Here is a 19,943-nt window from a genome sequence, read left to right on the forward strand (position 1 = left end):
ACTGAAAGACCATATCCTTAAACATAGAAACAGTGGCAGTTAGAGCAAATATCAAGGGAGAAGTAAATGTCATTTCAGTTTTCATTTCTGTATTTATCTTAACACATCTGAAAACAAACACGGAGAGATGGCCTTTTACTGAACCCTGTTCCCTGTCTGTGTGTAAACCTCTCTGCTGCACAGATTTAATGTCAAGTTATTGTATGATAGGCAATGTCACAGTAATATTGACAATATTACATGTATAACACACCCTAGGGATGGTATACATACCTGTCACTGTCTTGGTTTTGACTGGGCTGCTGGCGTAGTCTGAGGCCTGATTGGAGGGCTGTTTGGCCAGTGGTGTGCTCCCCACTGACATCTCATCCTCTCTCCTCTTGGCTAGAGGAACTGAACCTGGAGTCTGCAATGATATAACAGCAAGACTGAGCACCTATGATGCCATGGGGAAGGAAATGCATTGTTTTATTGCAACAGAAATGCATTGTGCTGAATATGCACAGATTCACTCCTTTAAAGAAAAGAGCATGTTATCAGGCATAACACACAAATTATTACACTATTGCTCTATATTGTGAAAACAAGGTTCTGTGTTATTGAGGCCATGACCTGAAGATAGCTTTAGACAGCTTTAAAGATCTGGGTTAAGCAGGAGACACGATGCATAATGCAATGCAAGACAGAAAAGCAAGCAGAGAGAGAGAAAGAGAAAAGAAAAATGCAATGGAACACAACTGAGGCCTCCAAGACCAACAAGGACTAGTGACAGCTCCCTGTTTTTTTTGAGCAGTCTCCCATGCTGCTGGTAGGCCAAACACATACACAGACACACAGACACACAGACACACACAGACACACACACACACACACACACACACACACACACACACACACACACACACACACACAGCGGCTGGCAGTGAGATGGCTGAAAGACAGAAGAGTGGAAGGTTGGTCTGAAATAAGGAAACCCCATTAGCATCAGCCAGCAGCAGCAGTGCTAGGCAATGATGCAGCTGCACAAGGCCACAGGCCAACCACGTACTGCAGCCTGTGTAAACACACACACACACACACACACACACACACACACACACACACACTCTGATGCAGTTGTTTTTCAATGACTGGGTCGGGACCCAAAGGCTGGTTGTGGTAAGATTAAAAATGGGCCCCCAAATTACATTAGTATTTGAAACTACTGACTGAGGTATGACGCCAAATCCTTCCTAGGTTTTTGCAACTTAACATAGGGTGAATGAAATACTGTAGGCCAGTAGGTTAGTTGCCCAGAGTCAGGTTTGACTTGAAAATCATGTCAAGGCCTGTTAAAGAGACAGTTCACCCAAAAATCAAAAATACATATTTTTCCTCTGGCCTGTAGTGCTCTTTATCCATCTAGAGAGTTTTGATGTGAGTTGCAGAGTTTTGAAAATATCAGCTGTAGAGATGTCTGCCTTCTCTTGAATATACATGCTCGAACTAGATGGCACTCTGCTTGAGGTGCTCAAAGAGCCAAAAATTACATTGGAAAAACTCAAAAGCAGCATCTCTACAGCCGATATCTCTAAAACTCTGCAACTCACACCAAAACTATCTAGCTGGATGATCAACACTAAGGGCCAGAGTAAAGATACGACTGTTTCATTTGGGGAGAACTTTCCCCTTACAGATTTGCTTAAAGAATGTTAAAATACTTTTTAATTAGAAAGACAATTCCAAATATGTCTACAGTGTTCATGAACAAACACTCTACTGGAGACTTTAACAACAATTCATGATTGGAAAAAAAAGCCTTAAATACTCATTTATAGAAGATGCATAACATTAAAATACTGGGTCATGTACAAGAGAAAATGTACATACATACATACATACATACATACATACATACATACATATATGCATACATTAATTTAGTTTGTCCACTTCTTGGAAAATATGTGCTTGGCCACATTTTAATACTTGAAGCTAAAAGCAGGTACTTTACCCAATGACCATCACTCATTCCTGTTGGATGACATAGTATGAGCTAACTGCTTCTACCACACACACTGAACGGGGGGTGAAAACAGCCAAGGCAAATGCCTGTTTGGTTCTCAACCTTCTTTTTTCCTCTTATTCCCTTTCTTTTCATTACCTGCTTCCCCAGCCACATCCTTCTACTTCTCTGATTTCTCCTGTGTTTCCTGCTCGCTCTGGTAGTTTCAGTTTACTTCTAATTCAACCTCCCTCTCCTTTCTCCACATATTCTCGATACTGTCCAGCTCTTTCCCTTTTTCTGTTGTCTCCTGTCTGTTCTGTGCTCGTCTTACCTTACCCCATTCCCTGGTGTTTTCATTTGTCCCTCCATATGTTTCTTTTCACCTCTTCCATACCTGTCCTCTCTCTATGACACCCAAATGCAGAGCACTCAAAATTAAGGATGTTCTGTTGTCCAGGGTACAATAAAACTAGCATATAGGATAAAAAGCTTTGGTGTCTGGGACAATTCTGGGACAGCAGGGCAAAAAATTTTGTAGCAAATTTCCAGATAGGCATTATTTGGATAAATGACCACATATAAAATAATACTAAAGCTTAAGAAAGTGACCTAATAACAGTCCTACTGTCATATCTGACTGTCTCCCTCTTGACTGTCCTGCATGGCCGTCAGGCTAGGGGATGGGCTTACCTAGTCAGGGAGTGTTAGTAGGACAAGGGTGTGCCAAAGTAATTAAGTGAGATGATGGGGAGCAGGTGTGGGATCTGAAGTAAAGAGGGATGTTTGAGCGCTGCGTCAAGAGGACCATCAAGTTTTCCCCCTTTTCCATGCAAAGTTTTGTTTTGAGTTATTGTGTGCATGTTTAATGTACACAAAATGAACTGTCAATGAACCACCAATGAAAAGTGGTGACGGACCAAGGAGAGTGAGCTGGCCGAGTGACGAGCATCAGATTTGGAGGCAGAACAGAGGAAAAACAGGTGGGCATGTTACCTTTTAGCAGGGCAGCTGAACACTCAGTTTTAGTTCTGACCAAGCCCTGGAGGCCCTAGATGAATTTATGGCAAGTCTCCCAGGGTTGTTGTTACCATGAAACTGCAGCAAATGTAAATGACTGCTAACTCATTCAATCATTCATGGTCAGTCACTCTCTGGGCGTATTCTTTTGATGTGCAACCAGGACCCTGTATCGTGAAACATATGACTCAACATTGAAGTTTCACTTCACAAAGCTGGTACTGCCAAAAAACATCTGTGTAATATATAAGTTAACGTCATACAGTGTAGAAATGTAATGCTACTTTTTGAAAAATATGCAGTGTTACATTTTGTTACATATTTGTGCTATTTTTGGATCACAGAAGGTGTATCAAAGATTGGGAAAATGCAGACACTGTTGCTAGCCTGCAACAGTGTCTGCATTTTCCCAATCTTTGAATTGACTATTATCTACCAATGATTCAGCATTCATTTGCATTCCCATGCAGATATCTGTTTACAGAGATGAATATTTTCTCCACTTGTTGCACTCTTGGTAAGCAGAGCAAGGCATATAACATTTGGCTCTGTATATAAGTGTCACAAAAATTGAAGACTGTAAAAATGTTAAAAGGCTGTGTTCTTTAAAGTTCTGTTGTCTTAATATCTGTACCAGAAAAGCTGCACATGCTATTTGAAATGTATTATATTGGTTATTGTCAATATAAGTGTTCTCCTACATGTCATCTAATGTGTCAAGTAGCTGAATAATAATTGTACTGTTTAAATTTATGTTATTGTGTACAACGTATTGTACTTGTACTAAGGCAGTGGTTCCAAAACCTTTTCTAGCATGACCCCCATTCAGAAGCTGAAAAATGTTCACACCACCCCACCCCAGACTTATTATCATTAACCCTAATTGGGAAAGAAATTGATAAAAAGGATTCAAGATGAATTTTAGTGACTCTTGTTTTTTACCCTAGATATATCATATTTCTCCCCTCGTAGAGCCCTTTGTCATCCTGTTTTCCACTGTAAGTATGTCCTTCCTCATTGTTTCCTGTCATCCTGACCCTACCAGTAAGCGTCCTCTCCTCTGTCCTTCACAGGCTGTTTCTGTCCTTCAGCTGAAGGCCTTGCCAAACCAGCCAGGCCTTGAGAAGTGACCTTGAGAGACAGCTGAGGTAGATGGCCTCACACACACACATGGACACAAACACACGCAGCCACACATTTGCTGCAGCATGTCCACACACACAGCAGCCAAGTGTTGTGTATCCTTCACACTGGCAGCAGTTCAACTCATAACATCTGTTTACCCCTGTACAGTAACAACCTCCAGAGTAAGGGGTTGGTGCAATTAACTCCCTCTCTCTTTGTCTGTCACACACACATGCATGCCGACAGCCCCTCCAAACTGCAGGAGGCATGAAACAGAACAACTTGTTGAAAAAAAACCCAAAAACATTTAAAGTATTACAATATGATATGTTCATGTACTATATATATTTATGTGCCTTTATAGGGTGAACCTGGGCTATATCCCAGACAATCAGACTGAGCACGTCTGCATGTGTGTACGTGTGTGTGTTTGAGTGTGTGTAGTGTGGGCACAGAGCATTCAATGTCCATAACCATCACCATGACCCCTGTCAAATAAATAGAGAGAGACTGGATGGAAGACAGGGAGCAGAGCACATGGAAAAAGGTAGCGGAAAGGCAGAGGAAAAGGAGGGAGGGAGACATTTATGTTCATTTCAGGCTCTTGTCCGAAGAAACTCAGAATGAGGTACGGTACAGGTATACATTGGTACTATATTAAAACATAAAGCGAGTTAACTATATAAAAGATCAAAAGTAAACATATTTAAATGTTGACACAAAGGGTCAGGAAGAAAAACTGACACATTTAGTCTCATTATGTGACAGAGGATCACGTACCTGCTGCTGTTGCCTGCTGCTTCCCCTGTGAGGTTGGTACAACAGCCATGTACAGAAGACAGGGTCCACGTTGACAGCTATGCCCTGGACACTGACCAACAGGACACCACCTGGACAACAGAAAAAATAAATCAGAGATTTAATAGTGTAACTGAAGAAAATCAAAGCCGTGGCCCATCATGAATCAGCAGTTCTTTCAAAAATCTAAAACTAATAAGAAAGGATATACTGTACATCTGTCTTGTCTTTAACTAATCAGAATTACTGCTTTTAATCATAGAGCAGTTGTTCAAAAGCACTGAAGCAGTGGTTTGACAACACTAAACTTCAGTGATCAATAGGATCCAGATCAACAGAATGACTGACTAAAGTGGAAACTATCTCAACACACATTGACAGAAATGTTCTCATGCTTTTGCTGAAATCATTTCTGCAAAGTAGGAGGCACGTCGATATGGATCACTGTAATCAATGTCAGGTAATAACCACTGAGTGAAAGTGACTTAGGGAAAATCTGTTTAGATTGAGTGTCAGGTTCTTGCACTTCTGAGCAGCTTACACTGTAATGACCTGCTGGTAGGTATGGAGCCTGCTTGTTGGAGCAGCAGCAGGGAGCACAGTTTGTTTCAATTGCACTGTTCAAAGTGGTATCACATTAAGCCAAGAATAACATTTTCTTTTGATAAATTTCTATGAAACGCGAGACTTTCTCTGGGTTTTGGTTTACTCTTAAATAATAATCTTTACCAACAATAAGCGGGCCCTGAGGTAATGCATTAGGATCCTATCAATAATGATTCCCATGCCGGCAGGATTAGCACAGGGTCTCTGGCGTGCCGTGGAATGTCCCAGCATGACGATAGGAGGATGTTTCAGCTCTAGAAGGACTTTCAGCAGTTTAATGGAGCTTTGGACAAGACCCCGGTCTTCTGTTTCAAGCCCTGAGGCAAAGCCGAATGTGTGCAAGTGTGAATGTGTAAATGTGTGTGTGCGTTTCACCTCAGACAAAGCCTGATTGCTTGTTGCTTTGCCTAACATTTTACTGTCTCTAAAGCATGGACAAAGCACAATTATAAACTCTCCCTCGACACACACACATATTTGTGTTACACCAGCTCTTTAGCTTGGCAGGGATCACTCCCTCCTCCATTATTCCCTGTGAACAATGCAAATAAAACGGATCTAATTTGCTCCACTTTTACAATGTTCAGTGATTTGTGGCCTGTGAGCCTGCGTGTGTGTTTGCAATGTGAAGTGAAATGTGTATACTGAAAGCATAAGCAATGTGAAATGCGTGTATCAGTGCTGTCAAATATGTGTGTGTAGTGTGTGAAGTCCGTGGTGTGTGTGTCAGTATGACCTTATACCATGTACTATATGCATGTTTTGGTACTAGCGTCCACGTGTGTGTGATCATTATTCACCAGGTGTATGTGAATCCTGAGCTGTGGTTTATTACTGGCACAGAACCCTGTCTGAGCAGAGGGGAAACTTTCTCATTGGATTAAGTCAAACAGACTCACATTTCTTCCTATATTGCTTCATCTATCTTTCTACTTTCTTTACTTTCCGTCCCTTCCATCCTTCAGTCTCTTCACTATTTCCCTATCCATCTACACCTCCAAACTTTGTTGTCTCCTTACTGGCTTTCAATTTATTTCATTCTAAACCATGCCATATGCTGTATCCTTTGTTTCCTCTCCCTCCAGGTCCCTCTTTCTCTTCCCCTTCTTCCATCCTTCCTCTATCCTCTTTCACCCCTCCTTACCCTTCCTTGTGAAACCATACCTCCACCCTTCCTCGTCATCCTACATCCACCTCTCTCCCCCTCTTCCTGACAAGGATTCATAACCTCAGCCCTGTGGCTTGAACTCCTATACCACAGTGTGGCTGCTTAATAGGCTTTGGCTGAGGCTGTAGTGCTGGGGCTTGACTTCAAGTGGTTTCATCATAAGCCCAGAACAGCATGAGCCGTATAGGACCCAAAAGGCCGGGAATGGGCTGAGTAGTGAAGATGTATTCAATAAATTGACCCTAAATTGTGGTCTACGGGAGGCAATGAGCACGACAAAGCACATTCAGCAGAAATGACTCATAGCGCAATAAATCATATAACTTAGTAGATGGATTGTTTATTTAACAGTTATTACAGAGATAAATGAGCAAATAAAAAGATATAAAATGCCTAATTGCAGATAACTCTCTCAACCAGAGCAGCTTAGCTGTGGTCTTCGCACAGCATCAGAATGCATTAAAGCCAATTTAGCGTTCAGGCACAGCTTTTCGTTTTTGACTTAAAGTGGAACGGTCACAAAGAAAATAGATGGTTCTCTACACCCAGTCTTAGGATGTCTTACAAAAAGTTGTGTGGATGCTCTGCAGTGTCACAGCCAGTGAAGAAAGTCTTTTTATTGCCATGACCAAATACAATAGACAAACAACAATACGTTTAAGTTTTCATCATAATACAATTGTCTAGTAAGTTGGTTGCTTAACTGTCCAGTGGATTTACAGAGATTTATTGGCGGAATGTGGCAAAAACAGAATACAGTATTCATAAACATGTTTTCATTAGTACATAAGAATAATTTTTGTTACCTCACACTATGTTCTAACAGTTGCACCACATAATATGAGATGCCCTCTGGCCACAGTAAATGTGTGCACTCAATGCTCTTCTGTTACATCAAGTAAACAAACCACATCCCTATCAGCCATGTGGTTGACATGAGACTGGATGTGTAACCACTCTAGTAAAGGATAGAAGAGAATATATCTTCCTACATTTGTGTTGCGTATATTGTGATATTCAGGTGTTTACTGGAAGTCTGACAGTCATCAAACGCTGAGCCCTCTACCATCATAACACCATGATTTATAAACTCCTTCTGTATTTGAGGTAGTGTGTTCCATCAGAGTTGCCATCAGGCAGGCAGTTGTTGGATAAGTTTCATACTGACATGTAGGAGGAAAATAAAATAAAAATGGCACTGGTTGCTAAACGACCACTACCTACCAGACCAAATCACAATGTAGATCATGGTGCCTCATTCCAGTGCTACGTCTGAGCTGTTGATTTAAATAGCTGCTAGTGCAGACATTACATTGTGCATCACCAAACCACTAGTTATCATTGCTCCAACACTCTCTCTACATGGCTCTGGACGCAGGTGACATGACAGTAGCCCTCCATTAGCTAGTGGCTACTGCAAACAGGGTTAACATGCAGAGCTAAACAACCCAAAATGAGTCTGTATTTTACTCTAAACAATTCTAACAGTCGGCAAGACCTGCAGCAAATGTTTAAAAGCAGTTGTGTGGGCACTGTGCTCGACTGCTTGTGTGACCCATATGATGACTTCATCAGCCAGCAGCGTGGACATCCCTGGCCCCGAGATGGGGAGCAGAGATGTCTGATTACAGCACTGATGATGATCTGGTTGGCAAAGATGAACATATTTTCTCAAGAGATAGTAGAGATTGTAGAATATGACTGCCAACTGAAAATGTATTTTGCTGTTATTAGTAGTGTAGAAGTGTTAAAATAGTGTTTCTCAGTGAGGTTTTACTTACATGTCAAATCATGTAAATTTAAGTGCTTTGTTTATATATTTAAGGACACTTTTAACTGTTAACACTTAATATATTGTTCAAATTCAAGTCCAGATTTTCCTTACCATTAAAAAAAGCCATTCTTTCATGTTGTTAACTGTAATTTTGTGCTCCAGTACCATTTTAAAAGTATCGTTTTTGCACCGGTGTCGGAAAAACCCCAAATGACAACCAACCCTTGACATCGTCATATGTGTTACGGGTTGGAAATTTTGTTGGTCACTTCCTGTTTTATTTTGTAGTCTTGATTCTCCCTCATGTGTTCTGTATTACTTCCTGTCTTTGTCTGTTTTCCCGCTCTTTTTGATTGTCGTTAGTGTCACCTGTTTGTCCACCTGTCTCTCGTTAGTTCTGTCTATTTAGCCCCTTTGTTTCTCTGTGTCAGTGTTGTTCCCATGCCAGTCAGCTTGCATTCCGTGTTTCCCTTCTGTGTGTCAACCATGCTGTTTTTCCCCAGGACCGTTTTTTGAGTTTACCTTTTGTGGATTCTGTTTCATTGTACTTTGGATTTTTGGTTTAATTTCATTAAAACCTTCTTGAGCTGGTTCCCTTGTGTTATCCGCTTTTGGGTCCTCCCCCTTGTCGAATTTGTAACAATATACCAATTTTGGTAGACGTCGTCCAACAGCACGTAGTTTGCTCTTAGTGCCTTTAGTGTTTTTACATGCTAGGAAGGGGAGGGTGAGGTGAAGTGTTTGCAATCTGCATGCTCACCACTAGATGCCACTAAATCCTACACACTGGTCCTTTAAATAAGTAACTAAATTGAAGTAACTGGCAGTGAATCTGCAGTTTTTTAAGTGTCAGCCAGCAGCTGTCTTCTTATTGTGGCTGTGTGTCATGTCTGTTTGGCCTCTGCCAGTGACAGCCATGACCATTTTGATACATCACAACACCACTCAAAAAGCTCTCTCTCTGAGATTAACAAAGCAAACAATCTTTTCTCTCTTTCTCTGCCAGTTTGACAGTGACACAGAAACAAAATATGTATTGACCTGGCTTTTGAGGCTTTGAAGACCAAGGCTGTACCATCCACACTGTGTTTTCTTGTTTCATCACTGTGTTGACATAACTGCAGTGGAGTGACACCTCCTTTGAAGCGTGCAGCACCATAAAACGACTTGGCATGCTTAGAGGGCGACCTCGGCAGCAGGCTAACTGTTGTTTTTCTCTGCTCTAACAGGGTGGCATGTGGGTAATTACAGAAAGTGATGACAATGATAACAAAGGTGTTTTTCTTACTTCCTAAATGATTCCTCACGAAAACACCAGAAAACTGCTCAGTGGCCTAGACTCTGAAACGCCACACAACCGCAGGATGTACGTGCAGGCATCTGTGAAGACACACTTACCTTGACTCACTCACAGTGGGCCTATTAATGTCAAAGGTGTTTTTTTTTTCTTCAGTGGCTTAAGACCAGTAGAGTTAAAAGAGAGCACGGGGCTGCTGGTGTTGTTTTACGGCTGTCTGACATCAGGCTGCTCACAGCCTGAGGCGGCAGTAGAGCATTAGACCAGACTGAGAGAAGGCCTCTAACCTTTAAGCCCCGTCTATGTTTTTTTGGTCAGCCTCCTTTTTTGTAGGCCAACAGCCCCAGGAAGCTAACAGCCACACATCTTTCTGTCTTCATATTGTTTTTTTTTAATCAGGTTACGTGGTTTATACATTGACATTTTTTAATGCAAAATCTGCTTTTGTTCAGTCACCGCGAGCATGAAATTCAATAAACTGGGAGCGGTTAGGTCAGTGCAAGTTCAAAACCAAGTCCCACAGTGGAGACCAAAGCCCTGATTGGGGTTACAGAGGGCACAACCCCCCAACTACAGGGCCGTGACCCCACCATCAGAGTTACAGACAGGCAAAGAGAGGTGGGAGGCGCTCACCGTCCACCCCCCAGGCAGACAGCCGGGGGGAGGATTCATGTTCGAGCCAGCTAATCGCCCCCTCAGAATCGCTTCATTGTTGGACGCGAGGCAGTGCTGGGACCCTGCGTCCAGCTTCTCCAACAGAAAATAAATAAATATAGCCCAGCCCGCGTCAGCCAGATGACTTCTGACAGGTTTGGTTAATTTCGAAGCCAAGTAGCAAAACAAAACATTACGCCAGCGTGCGGGGCCTACGCTGCCTTTAATTGCTTTTCCGATGAGCTCATGACTTGAAGGTGTCCTGGAGTGAGCCATGCAGCCCGACAGGTGTTCTACTGGTGTGTGTGTCACTATGAGTGTCTGTGACTATGAATGTGTGTGTGTGAGACAGAGAGAAAGAGAGAGAGAATGGAGAGCTGGAGCTGTTGACACCACTGAAAAGGGACTCAGCTGTGTGTGGGTGGGTGCAAGGAACAGCGTGTGCAGTTTATGTTATGTGTGTGTGATAGAAGTGTGCACATGCGTCTTTGTGAACATGAGGAAGTGTTTCTATTTGTACTCATTTGTGCGTGCGCTGTAAGACAGTGAACAGACACTGACTCATGAACCAGTGCACCTTCTTGCTCACACACAATCCAGTCTCTGACACACATTCACTGTGCTGCTGTTCCCCTGCCGTGCTGTGACCCAGCAGCCCGGGGGCAATGCCGCCGCAGGAGCCCAGAGGCTCAGGAAGGACACAGGCAGGTTTGAATGGAAACAGACGCTGGCCTACGGAAAGCCTGCTCTCACTCTGGGCCCATACAACTCTCTGCACCAAATGCTGGTATATGCATGAGTCTCTGTGTGTGTGTGTGTGTGTGTGTGTGTGTGTGTGTGTGTGTGGTTTTAAGAGTATATAAGCGTATATGCGTAAGTGTGTATGTCTCTCAACATGGCCCAACTGCGGTAGCCTGCAGCTGACAGGCTAGACCCACCTCGTAAAGGTTGACTATGGCTGTGGGTACAGTAACAGTAATGGGCAGGAAGAAAGCTGGAGAGTGATTCAGCCAGTGAGGGAGTCAATGAAAGGCAGACAGAGAGAAAGATGGAGTGAAAAGAGCAGAGAAACACCTAAAAATACACTAACAGACAGACACACATTCAGAGAGAGACAGAAAACAGAGAAAGACAAAGACAGACAGAGTTGACAGTGATACAGTACACAAACAGAAAGAACATATAAAACAGTAGATGATGAGAAAGTATTTTTCTAAGAAGTCATTTTCCTAATCTACATGATAAGTGAGCAGGCCTCAAAAATTGGCCATGGATCTATATGATTTATGGCATGACTACGGTAAGTCTCCATACATGCAAAGTCCTGTGAACCGGATATATCACACACACACAGCCAAGCCTGGATAAGCAGTGAAGGCCCATGTATGTGTGTGTGTGTGTGTGTTACATGTATGTCTGAAAGGTCCATGTACATGCTTACACTACATAATTCAAAACTGTGTATGCACATGCATGTATTGTACACACACTGATATACAGCATGTATGTATGTGTGTGTGTGTGTGTGTGCATGTCAACACATGCACATGGACGATTATGTATCTAGTGAGCACAGGGCTGTATTTCATCCATGGAGAGACATCGATCTCTGTTCCCATCAGGGCTGAGGCTCCTTCATTCCCATCTGCTAGGTTTGGTGACTCATGGCTGTTTGCTGTGGATTTGACACATTTCTCAGGATAATGTTCAAATCCAGACACTGAGCATGCTGCTGTGCTGTTGTCTGGAGAGCTTTGGGTGGTGCTTGACTCAACAGTAGCAAACCTGTGTATGGGTGTGCATGTCACCATGCTAGAGTGCAAAATTGTTTAAAAAAAAATGTTTAAGGTGATTTCTAAAGGATTTTACACACCTGAAAGTACCAATCAAGGTTTATTTTTAGATTTTATAGATTTGATTCAGTTAGTTTTGGTTTCACATTGTAATTATACAAGCACACTAAAGAACCATACATGACACACCAACATCCCGTCGTCATCACCTACAAGAGATGTGTCTCTTTATACTTGCAATTTATTGGTTTGTAGATGGGGATGTGTCTGACGTTACTGTGTTGTCAATCCAACTGAATTCCTCCCTCGCTTTAATCTTCTTGGAGTTATTTTTTTAAGTTGTTATACCAATTGTCAATTAAACATTCTCTCCCTCTCCCCATGTGCTACCACGGCTCACTTAGGGGTTTTTGTTTGTGTCATTTTTTTGTTTTTCCAGTTCTAACTATTTGGTCCAAAAGTCCGAACCATTCAAAAAAAAAGTTTTTACACTTGAAACGAAGTGAACCATGGTGGCATGGTCATTTGGATCACCATATGGCAATCCGCTCTTGGGGCCAAGATCTGGTCCAGACCATGGTCCATACCTCAGTCTATTATGATCTGAATTAAGGCCAGCACAGCCAAAGGTCAGTTTTTGAAATCATTTGAACTAAAGCTGTATGATATGGTTAAAAAAAAGGCATATTGTGATAATTTTATTATTAAGTTGGTATTGTTATTGCGATATTCAGATTTGCTGGAAATGATCATTTTTGCATTATAATTTACATTTTCACTGAAGAAAGACTATTAAATCATGATGATGTGACATTTGTTGGGGTCTGTACCAAACAAACCTGTTTTCTTACAGTACAGTACATCTGGAGAACAAGATTTGTTGGCCAGGACATCTCTGGAGCACTACACTGTTTTCAACACATTTTACTTTTATCAAAAAATTACAGCTTCTGTGATTTGGATATTGCACTTGGCCATATTTTGATTTCAATAATATTTGGATTAATTGTGCAACACTAATCTGAACAAGTTCCTCTGGAGAATGATTGATTTTGTTTTTGTTTATACTGTGAACAGCTCCTACAATGGTTGTCTCAAACTGTAGAAAATATAACGCACACTAAGTATTTGTCCATGGAAAAATGGACTTATGCACATCCCTCGTATGCACTGTAGACCAGTAGTGAGGCCTGATGAGGGGTTTGAGGCAGCAGAACAGCAGCTCTGTCGAGCTCCACATGTAGATAAGAGGCTTCATAGCCATACTGTACATATCCCCCTATAGTTGATTCCTTGCCTTCATAAATCCACATGGACTCTCATGGTGTTGAAAAGACAACCAGGCACTGCACAATTGGTGCCTGTGCCTCTGCTGAAACCCAAGCAACCCTAATTTGGACTATTCCAGCTGTTATCTCTCTTCCTATCCCCTCTCTCTTACACCATTTCTCTGATATGCCCACAAAAATACGCTCTCTTTCTGTCTCCCTCACTTCAAATCAGACCGAAGGAAAATGCTTAAAGTTGCGACCAAATGTGACCTGGCCCTTGTCAGCAAGATAGCTAGCCTTCTTAATGAGAGACAAAACAGACTTGGGCCTGATTGCATTAATGTATCATTACCGTATCCATCATGGACATACAGTGCACTGTGTGAACTCTAAATGAGTCCCAGTGTAATGTAAGAGGAACAGGAGAGACACTTCTGAGCTCATTAAAATAAACAGACTTCTGCTTCTGCTGCTGCTTTCCCACAGACAGTTTGAGTTTTGCATAGTTACCTTGAAAACTCCTTATCGCTGCTATCACTCAGTTGGCTCATGGGCTTTCTCTACAGTTCAAGCTGAGTTCTCTCAGTTTGTCATGAGGAGAGGGGGGAGTCAAGCAATTTATCGTCTGTCATTAGCTGGGGTTCCTTCCAAGTATTTTTATATGACTTACATTGAAATAAATAGAAAACCTTAATGCAAATGGCAAAATTTGAAGTCAGCTTGAAATTGCAATGTTCTTTATACTCTTGAGGCTAAAAAGCAGAGGAAATACTTTGTCAAATAAATAATGGTGTTAGTCTGACTTCATTCAAATATTAACAATTTGAAACTGCTTGTATGCAAAAAATATAAATATTTGGTGACATTTTATGAATACAAATCAAAGTGAACACAGAGCAGAAAAGGAATATATAATATACTGTAAAATGCAGATGGACAGGAAACCTCAAGTATGCTGCTTGAGAAACAGCAGCTTGAAATGCCTATCTGCATGTTACTTTACAGTCATTCTTATGTTGACTTTTTGTGGGCTTTTGTTTATTTGAATGCATTAAAAGCTTGAAATATTTCACTCTTTCTAAGCGTAAGAGTTCCATTCTTCTTTATTTTGTTTTTCTCTCTGGGTTTCTCCAGGCTCCAGCTGTATTTGATGTGGATTCCCAAAACTGATCCATTATAATGGCGCAACATTTCAAAAGTGGCTTTAGAGGTTCTAAAATGTTTGTTAAACATCAATCCATTATGACCCACACAAATGACATACTGGTTATTACTTCTGTGTACAAGGGATGTGCTGTGGTTACATTATAATTAAATGCTGTGTTACTATGTGATGACTAAAATCTGACGGCAGACAAAGATTTTGACACCAACAAATAAAATAAGACAAAAAATAGTTGACCAAACTAAACCATGCATGTTATCTATATCATCATATATTTATGATGTTTTATGTAGTTGGTTTAATTGACAAATACAATTTAATTGACAAATCCTCCCCTATGTTTTTTAAAAAAAAATACACACACACACACACACATATATATATATATACACATATCCTGCCATCTGCAGTTGCATCTCCTATTCTCTATACCCATACCCTCTACAAACTGAGCAGCTTGATGATCCAGCTGCCCAATCCACTCCTGTCCAGTCACCTTCTTCACTTCCACAGCCCTCAGTTTTCTGGAGAGCACGCAGGACAATTGAGGACGAGATCCTGTCTTCAATTACCTTCAAGTCTCTCCACCTCTCGGCAAAATCAGTCTTTCAGCCTGGACTTTTGTCAGTCCAGTAGACTTAGTAATGATCTCAGTGACAGATCAAAGTCCTCTGGCTGAGATTTTGGGTCAGTCAGGAAGCTGGGAATGCTGCTGTGAAGAATTCGACGTTTGCCCCGAGGATCCTCTCCTTTGGTCTGTCTGTCTGTGTACTGTATTGGTCTACTGGTCTGGCTGTCATCCAGTCAACTGTTCTGAGTATCTCTGTCAAGGAATTTGTCTGTTCGGTCCATGACTGAAGTCAATTTCATTTTCTCTTTCCATTCTGGCAACATCTGAGGTGATAAGCAGTCACTGATGAGGCATTTTTGCACTTTGCTCCTCAGAGATCAATAAAAGCGCATAGCCAGCATTTAAATGTTTTTTCCTTGGATGTTCAGTTCATTACTGCTCGCGTTAGCTACTGGGTTTTTATATTTATTCCAAAGAAAACTTTGTGGCTGCTGCCAGAAATGGGGGAAAAACCTAATTTTCTGTACACCAGAGGATCGCTTACTGGGAAAACCTACACAACACATAGTGTTGAGAAACATTCTCATGAACACCTTCAGGATCCTTTGAAGGAATTTGTATTTTCATATAACAAATGAGAGTCTAACAAAATAAATTCAATTACAATGAATGATTACGGTTTTACCAAACAATGTTTGCAGAGAAGAAACAGCAGCATGTCTGCCAGTAAAACAATGCTTTGTTAGTGCAGTTGCGTGTGTGTATAACACAGTTTCTGTTCAGACAATAAGATGGACAACAGCAATTTCTAACTTATTGTAAATAAACAATATAATGTGATATCCCCAGGACAACATGGTGGTACAGTGGTTAGCACTGTCACCTCACAGCATGAAGGTTCTCAGCTCCCCACAACTCTTTAAGGAGATGCAGTTACAGATAATCCATCAGCCTATTGGCGAGTAAGACATGACATTCACTGATGACAGTGACTTTTTTTTTTATTTGTTGTGTCGCACCAATGCTGTGCTCACTAAACGCTGGGTTGGTTATTTGCGGTCAGACTCAGACAACAGAAACCAGCAAACCCAGCTGCTGTTCTGGAAAAGAAGCCACTGACTAGACATTTAATAATGAAGATTTCATTGTTTCCCTGATACAAAAGGGAGGAGTAAATAACAACAAACACAAAATAAACAAACACAAAAAACATCAGTACTATAATCGACCGGCTATTGATAAGCGTGCATCCCAAATAAGTCCTCATCTGAAATCATTACTTAAATCTAGGTCATATAGTATACATATATTATATATATACATCTAATCATACAGTACTGCATGGTGTGTGAGAGAAATGCTTCATCATGTGTGCTTTCTCCTCTATTAACTCATCAAGTAACTATAACTGTCTCAGCCTCAAACATTACCATGAATGTGATTTTGCACTTTCTCTGTAACCCGACAGCAAAATAATAATTACATGATGAGTTGGACATGGAGAAAGAGAGAGAAATGTGGTGAGTGGGGGATATTTACACAAAATAGCTAATATCTCTTAACCCCTTCCCCTTCTATCTATCTCTATTTTCCTCAGTTTCAGTCTCTGTGGGTCCCACTCCCACCTCATCCTCTTCTTGCTTGCCACAGTAGATTGAAGATTACTCCTCTTAAAGACATAGCCTTAAGTGGTTGCACATTTGAACCATTTAGCAATTTGGTCTAATGGTTTCAGGATGAGCTATTTTAGCTGCAATGCAGGGATAGAGCAATGGAAGGGGTGTAAAATACGATGAAACACTAGCTTTGATTGGCTGGATTTTCTTATCCAGGAAGGGGGTCACTGCGGTGTCAACGCTATGAGGGATGAGCTCAAACAGATATAGGATGACTACAACTGAACAATTAGAAGTTAGCAGATGGAGAAAAATATTCCAAGACATGTTAGCAAAGTAAGGAGGAAGATGATCTATGGCTGCTTTAGATTCATAAAGGTCATGTGTTACAGTAAGGTCATGGCTAAACTGATACAGTGATCTTTTTCTGTTGGATTAGGACAGACAGGGAGAGATTAATGCTCCCTCACTGCTGTGTCAATTAACCCCCAAACCCTCACCCTCACATGAAACTTTATGTTACAAATTCCATGAGTCTAGATGACAGATAAGCATGATGGCTCACCAAGGACATGTATTTTATGTGTGTGCCTGTGCCCAGAAGCTTCAGAGGAAAAGCCCCTCTGCATCTTTGGCCTGTAATTAGTCACTGTTGAATGAAGCCATGGTTTTAACACTCTTTACTGACAGAAGAGTAAAAGCAGAGTGCGCGTCTTGTTTTTGGTGGATGCCACTCATGTCTGCACACACACTGATGATAAAGAAGACGTGTTTATACCCATCAGAGGTGTATTTAATACAGTGAGACATCACACATACAGATAGACATGTACTTGTGCATGTACAAACACATAAAGAAAGCTTGGCCACCTGCAACACAGGACGTCCAAACTACTATCAGCTGCCCAGCATTAACAAACCATGGCACTGAAGCAGTGATGAGTCAGCTACTCTAAACACACTTGAAATGCTTGCCAGACTGGCTTACTGCAGACCAACAGCACAGATAGGGAGGAGCGGGAGATGGGGGGAGACGATAGGGCCAAAGAATACAGAGGAGGAGAAGGGACAAGGAAAGAAAATGATGAGGAAAAAGGTGGGTTAAGAGAAAGGAGAGAGGGAGGGAATGAAGGAAGGCAGCAGAGATATATGGGGATGGGGAGGAAGAGCAAAAAAGAGGGAGGGAGGACAAGTCTTTGAAGGTAGAAAAGCAGCAGCAGCAGCAGCTGCGAGAGAGACTGCACTTATCCTTCAACCTCTAATCTGTGAGTTATCATCAGGACACAGTCTATATCTAGAGCAGGGGTGTCAAACACATGGTCCGCGGGATAGAACCAGCTTGCCAAAGGGTCCAGTCTTGTCCACTGAATGTATCTGTATCATGTGAACATTGCAGAAAATTCATTAATTTTCTCACTGGGTGTTGTACTCTCCTAATAAGAGTAGGTGTACTGGCTATACTGGCTACGCTATTATAGATTTCACGTGTTAAGACACAGGCTACATGACACAACACTGTCAGTCATAAGCTAGTGTTCATGCAGGAGCTGCAGGTAGGAAATGTCTTTGTCAAAAAGGAGAAAAGTGGACAAAGAGTGTTGGGTTTTCCAAGAAAAACTGACCAGTTCCTATTTCTTCGTAGAAGTAAATGGGAAGCCAGTGTGCTTCATATTTTTACATCACCTTTCAGTGCTCATAGAATACGGGCCTAATATTCTGCACCAGTATCAGACTCATGATGGCGAAAATTACAAGAACGTGCAATAACAAATGTCTGTATGTTCAAACACCACTGCAAGAAATGTCATAAGTTTCCACGTAATGTTATATGGCAGTAGTTGTTCTATGTCTTGTTGTATGGTTATAGCATACCAAAAAACTTGCAAGAAGAACTTAGAACAGAGAATTGTTGGCAAGTTCAAACAAACAGCAATCTGTTTTAAGTCGTAGCCAGAGATCAGCAATGCAGCTGTGAAAGCTAGCATCAGCATCAAAACCATAGCCCATACTCTGGGAACATGCATGCTGTTGTTATTGATAGGTTATTATGCTATAGTTTTACTGTGATTAATTGGGCTGCATGTGGCACATGAACTAAAATAGGTTTGGCAACTCTGATTTAGATGGACAAAGAGCCCTCCAATTAGGGGTGTCCCGATCCGATATTGATATCGGATATCAGTCCGATATCAGCCAAAAAGCGAGTATCAGATTTTATCGGACTGCATCTAAAATCTCTGATATAAGCGCTCCGATAAGCAGTCCATTTTCCGCTCCAGCACTTCTATGCATAGGTGACTCTGGTTGCTGACAATTGTTCTCTGTTTGAGTAACATCACTTGATCAAGCCTTTTCTAACATTACACACTACAAAATAAGTAATAAACGTATGTATGATTCGTGCTGATATTGTATCGGATCGATATCAGTATTGGCCGATACTCAAGGCTGCAATATCAGTATCGTATCGGAAGTGAAAATGTTGTATTGGGACATTCCTACCTCCAATTATCTCTATCTTGCTGCATAATTCATTAAAAATAAACAAACTGTATTAGAAAAAGTACACAATCTCATGAAAATGTCCATATGAAGGCATAAACACACTACCGTGATGCACATAGATCACACATACTGCTGTAAGGCAGAACTAAGAACAATGTGACACTGAACTTATTCTGTAGACTGCTGTTCATCTCATAACACCACTGCACCATTCCTTCTACATGCAATGCTGAGACTCCGCAGACGGTGAGTGCAGCAAAGGCCAGCCCGCCAACAATCTATCTCCCGTCCTTTCAGATGTCTGTCAGCTGATGAAAAAGGGGGAGATGACATATTTGGCCATGGCGACGGGACAAATCCCAAGGTGATCCAAAAAAGCCCAACATGAATGTCTCCACGGAAATCTTAAACTTGATGAAAATGTTTTCTGTCTAGACTCATGAAATTCACAAAGGAGCAAGCCTTGAGAATTAGTGACCTACGCCATTTAAAGGAATGTAATGAGAGAGTAGGAGACATGTTGGAGGAAAAACTGTTTTAACCATCTGACCCAGACTACTGCTTGTCATAATTAAGCCTTAATGTTATCTTCAAAA

General features: G+C 41.4%; 1 protein-coding gene across 6 annotated transcripts in view; it reads right to left on the reverse strand.

The window, feature by feature from the left end:
• The window catches only part of vps13b (vacuolar protein sorting 13 homolog B), a 396,480-nt gene that overhangs the window by 240,371 nt on the left and 136,166 nt on the right, over positions 1 to 19,943 (reverse strand). For all 6 annotated transcript variants that reach the window (XM_084725927.1, XM_084725925.1, XM_084725926.1 and 3 more), the window contains exons 20-21: positions 4,910 to 5,019; positions 274 to 406 (exon numbers count right to left, since the gene is read on the reverse strand). In XM_084725927.1, the coding sequence (XP_084582053.1) occupies positions 274 to 406; positions 4,910 to 5,019 (243 nt within the window). The remainder of the gene's footprint in view (positions 1 to 273; positions 407 to 4,909; positions 5,020 to 19,943) is intronic.

The sequence above is a fragment of the Lutjanus erythropterus genome, chromosome 9 (assembly GCF_056507025.1).
Source record: "Lutjanus erythropterus isolate fLutEry1 chromosome 9, fLutEry1.hap2, whole genome shotgun sequence".
NCBI classification, from domain to species: Eukaryota; Metazoa; Chordata; class Actinopteri; order Lutjaniformes; family Lutjanidae; genus Lutjanus; species Lutjanus erythropterus.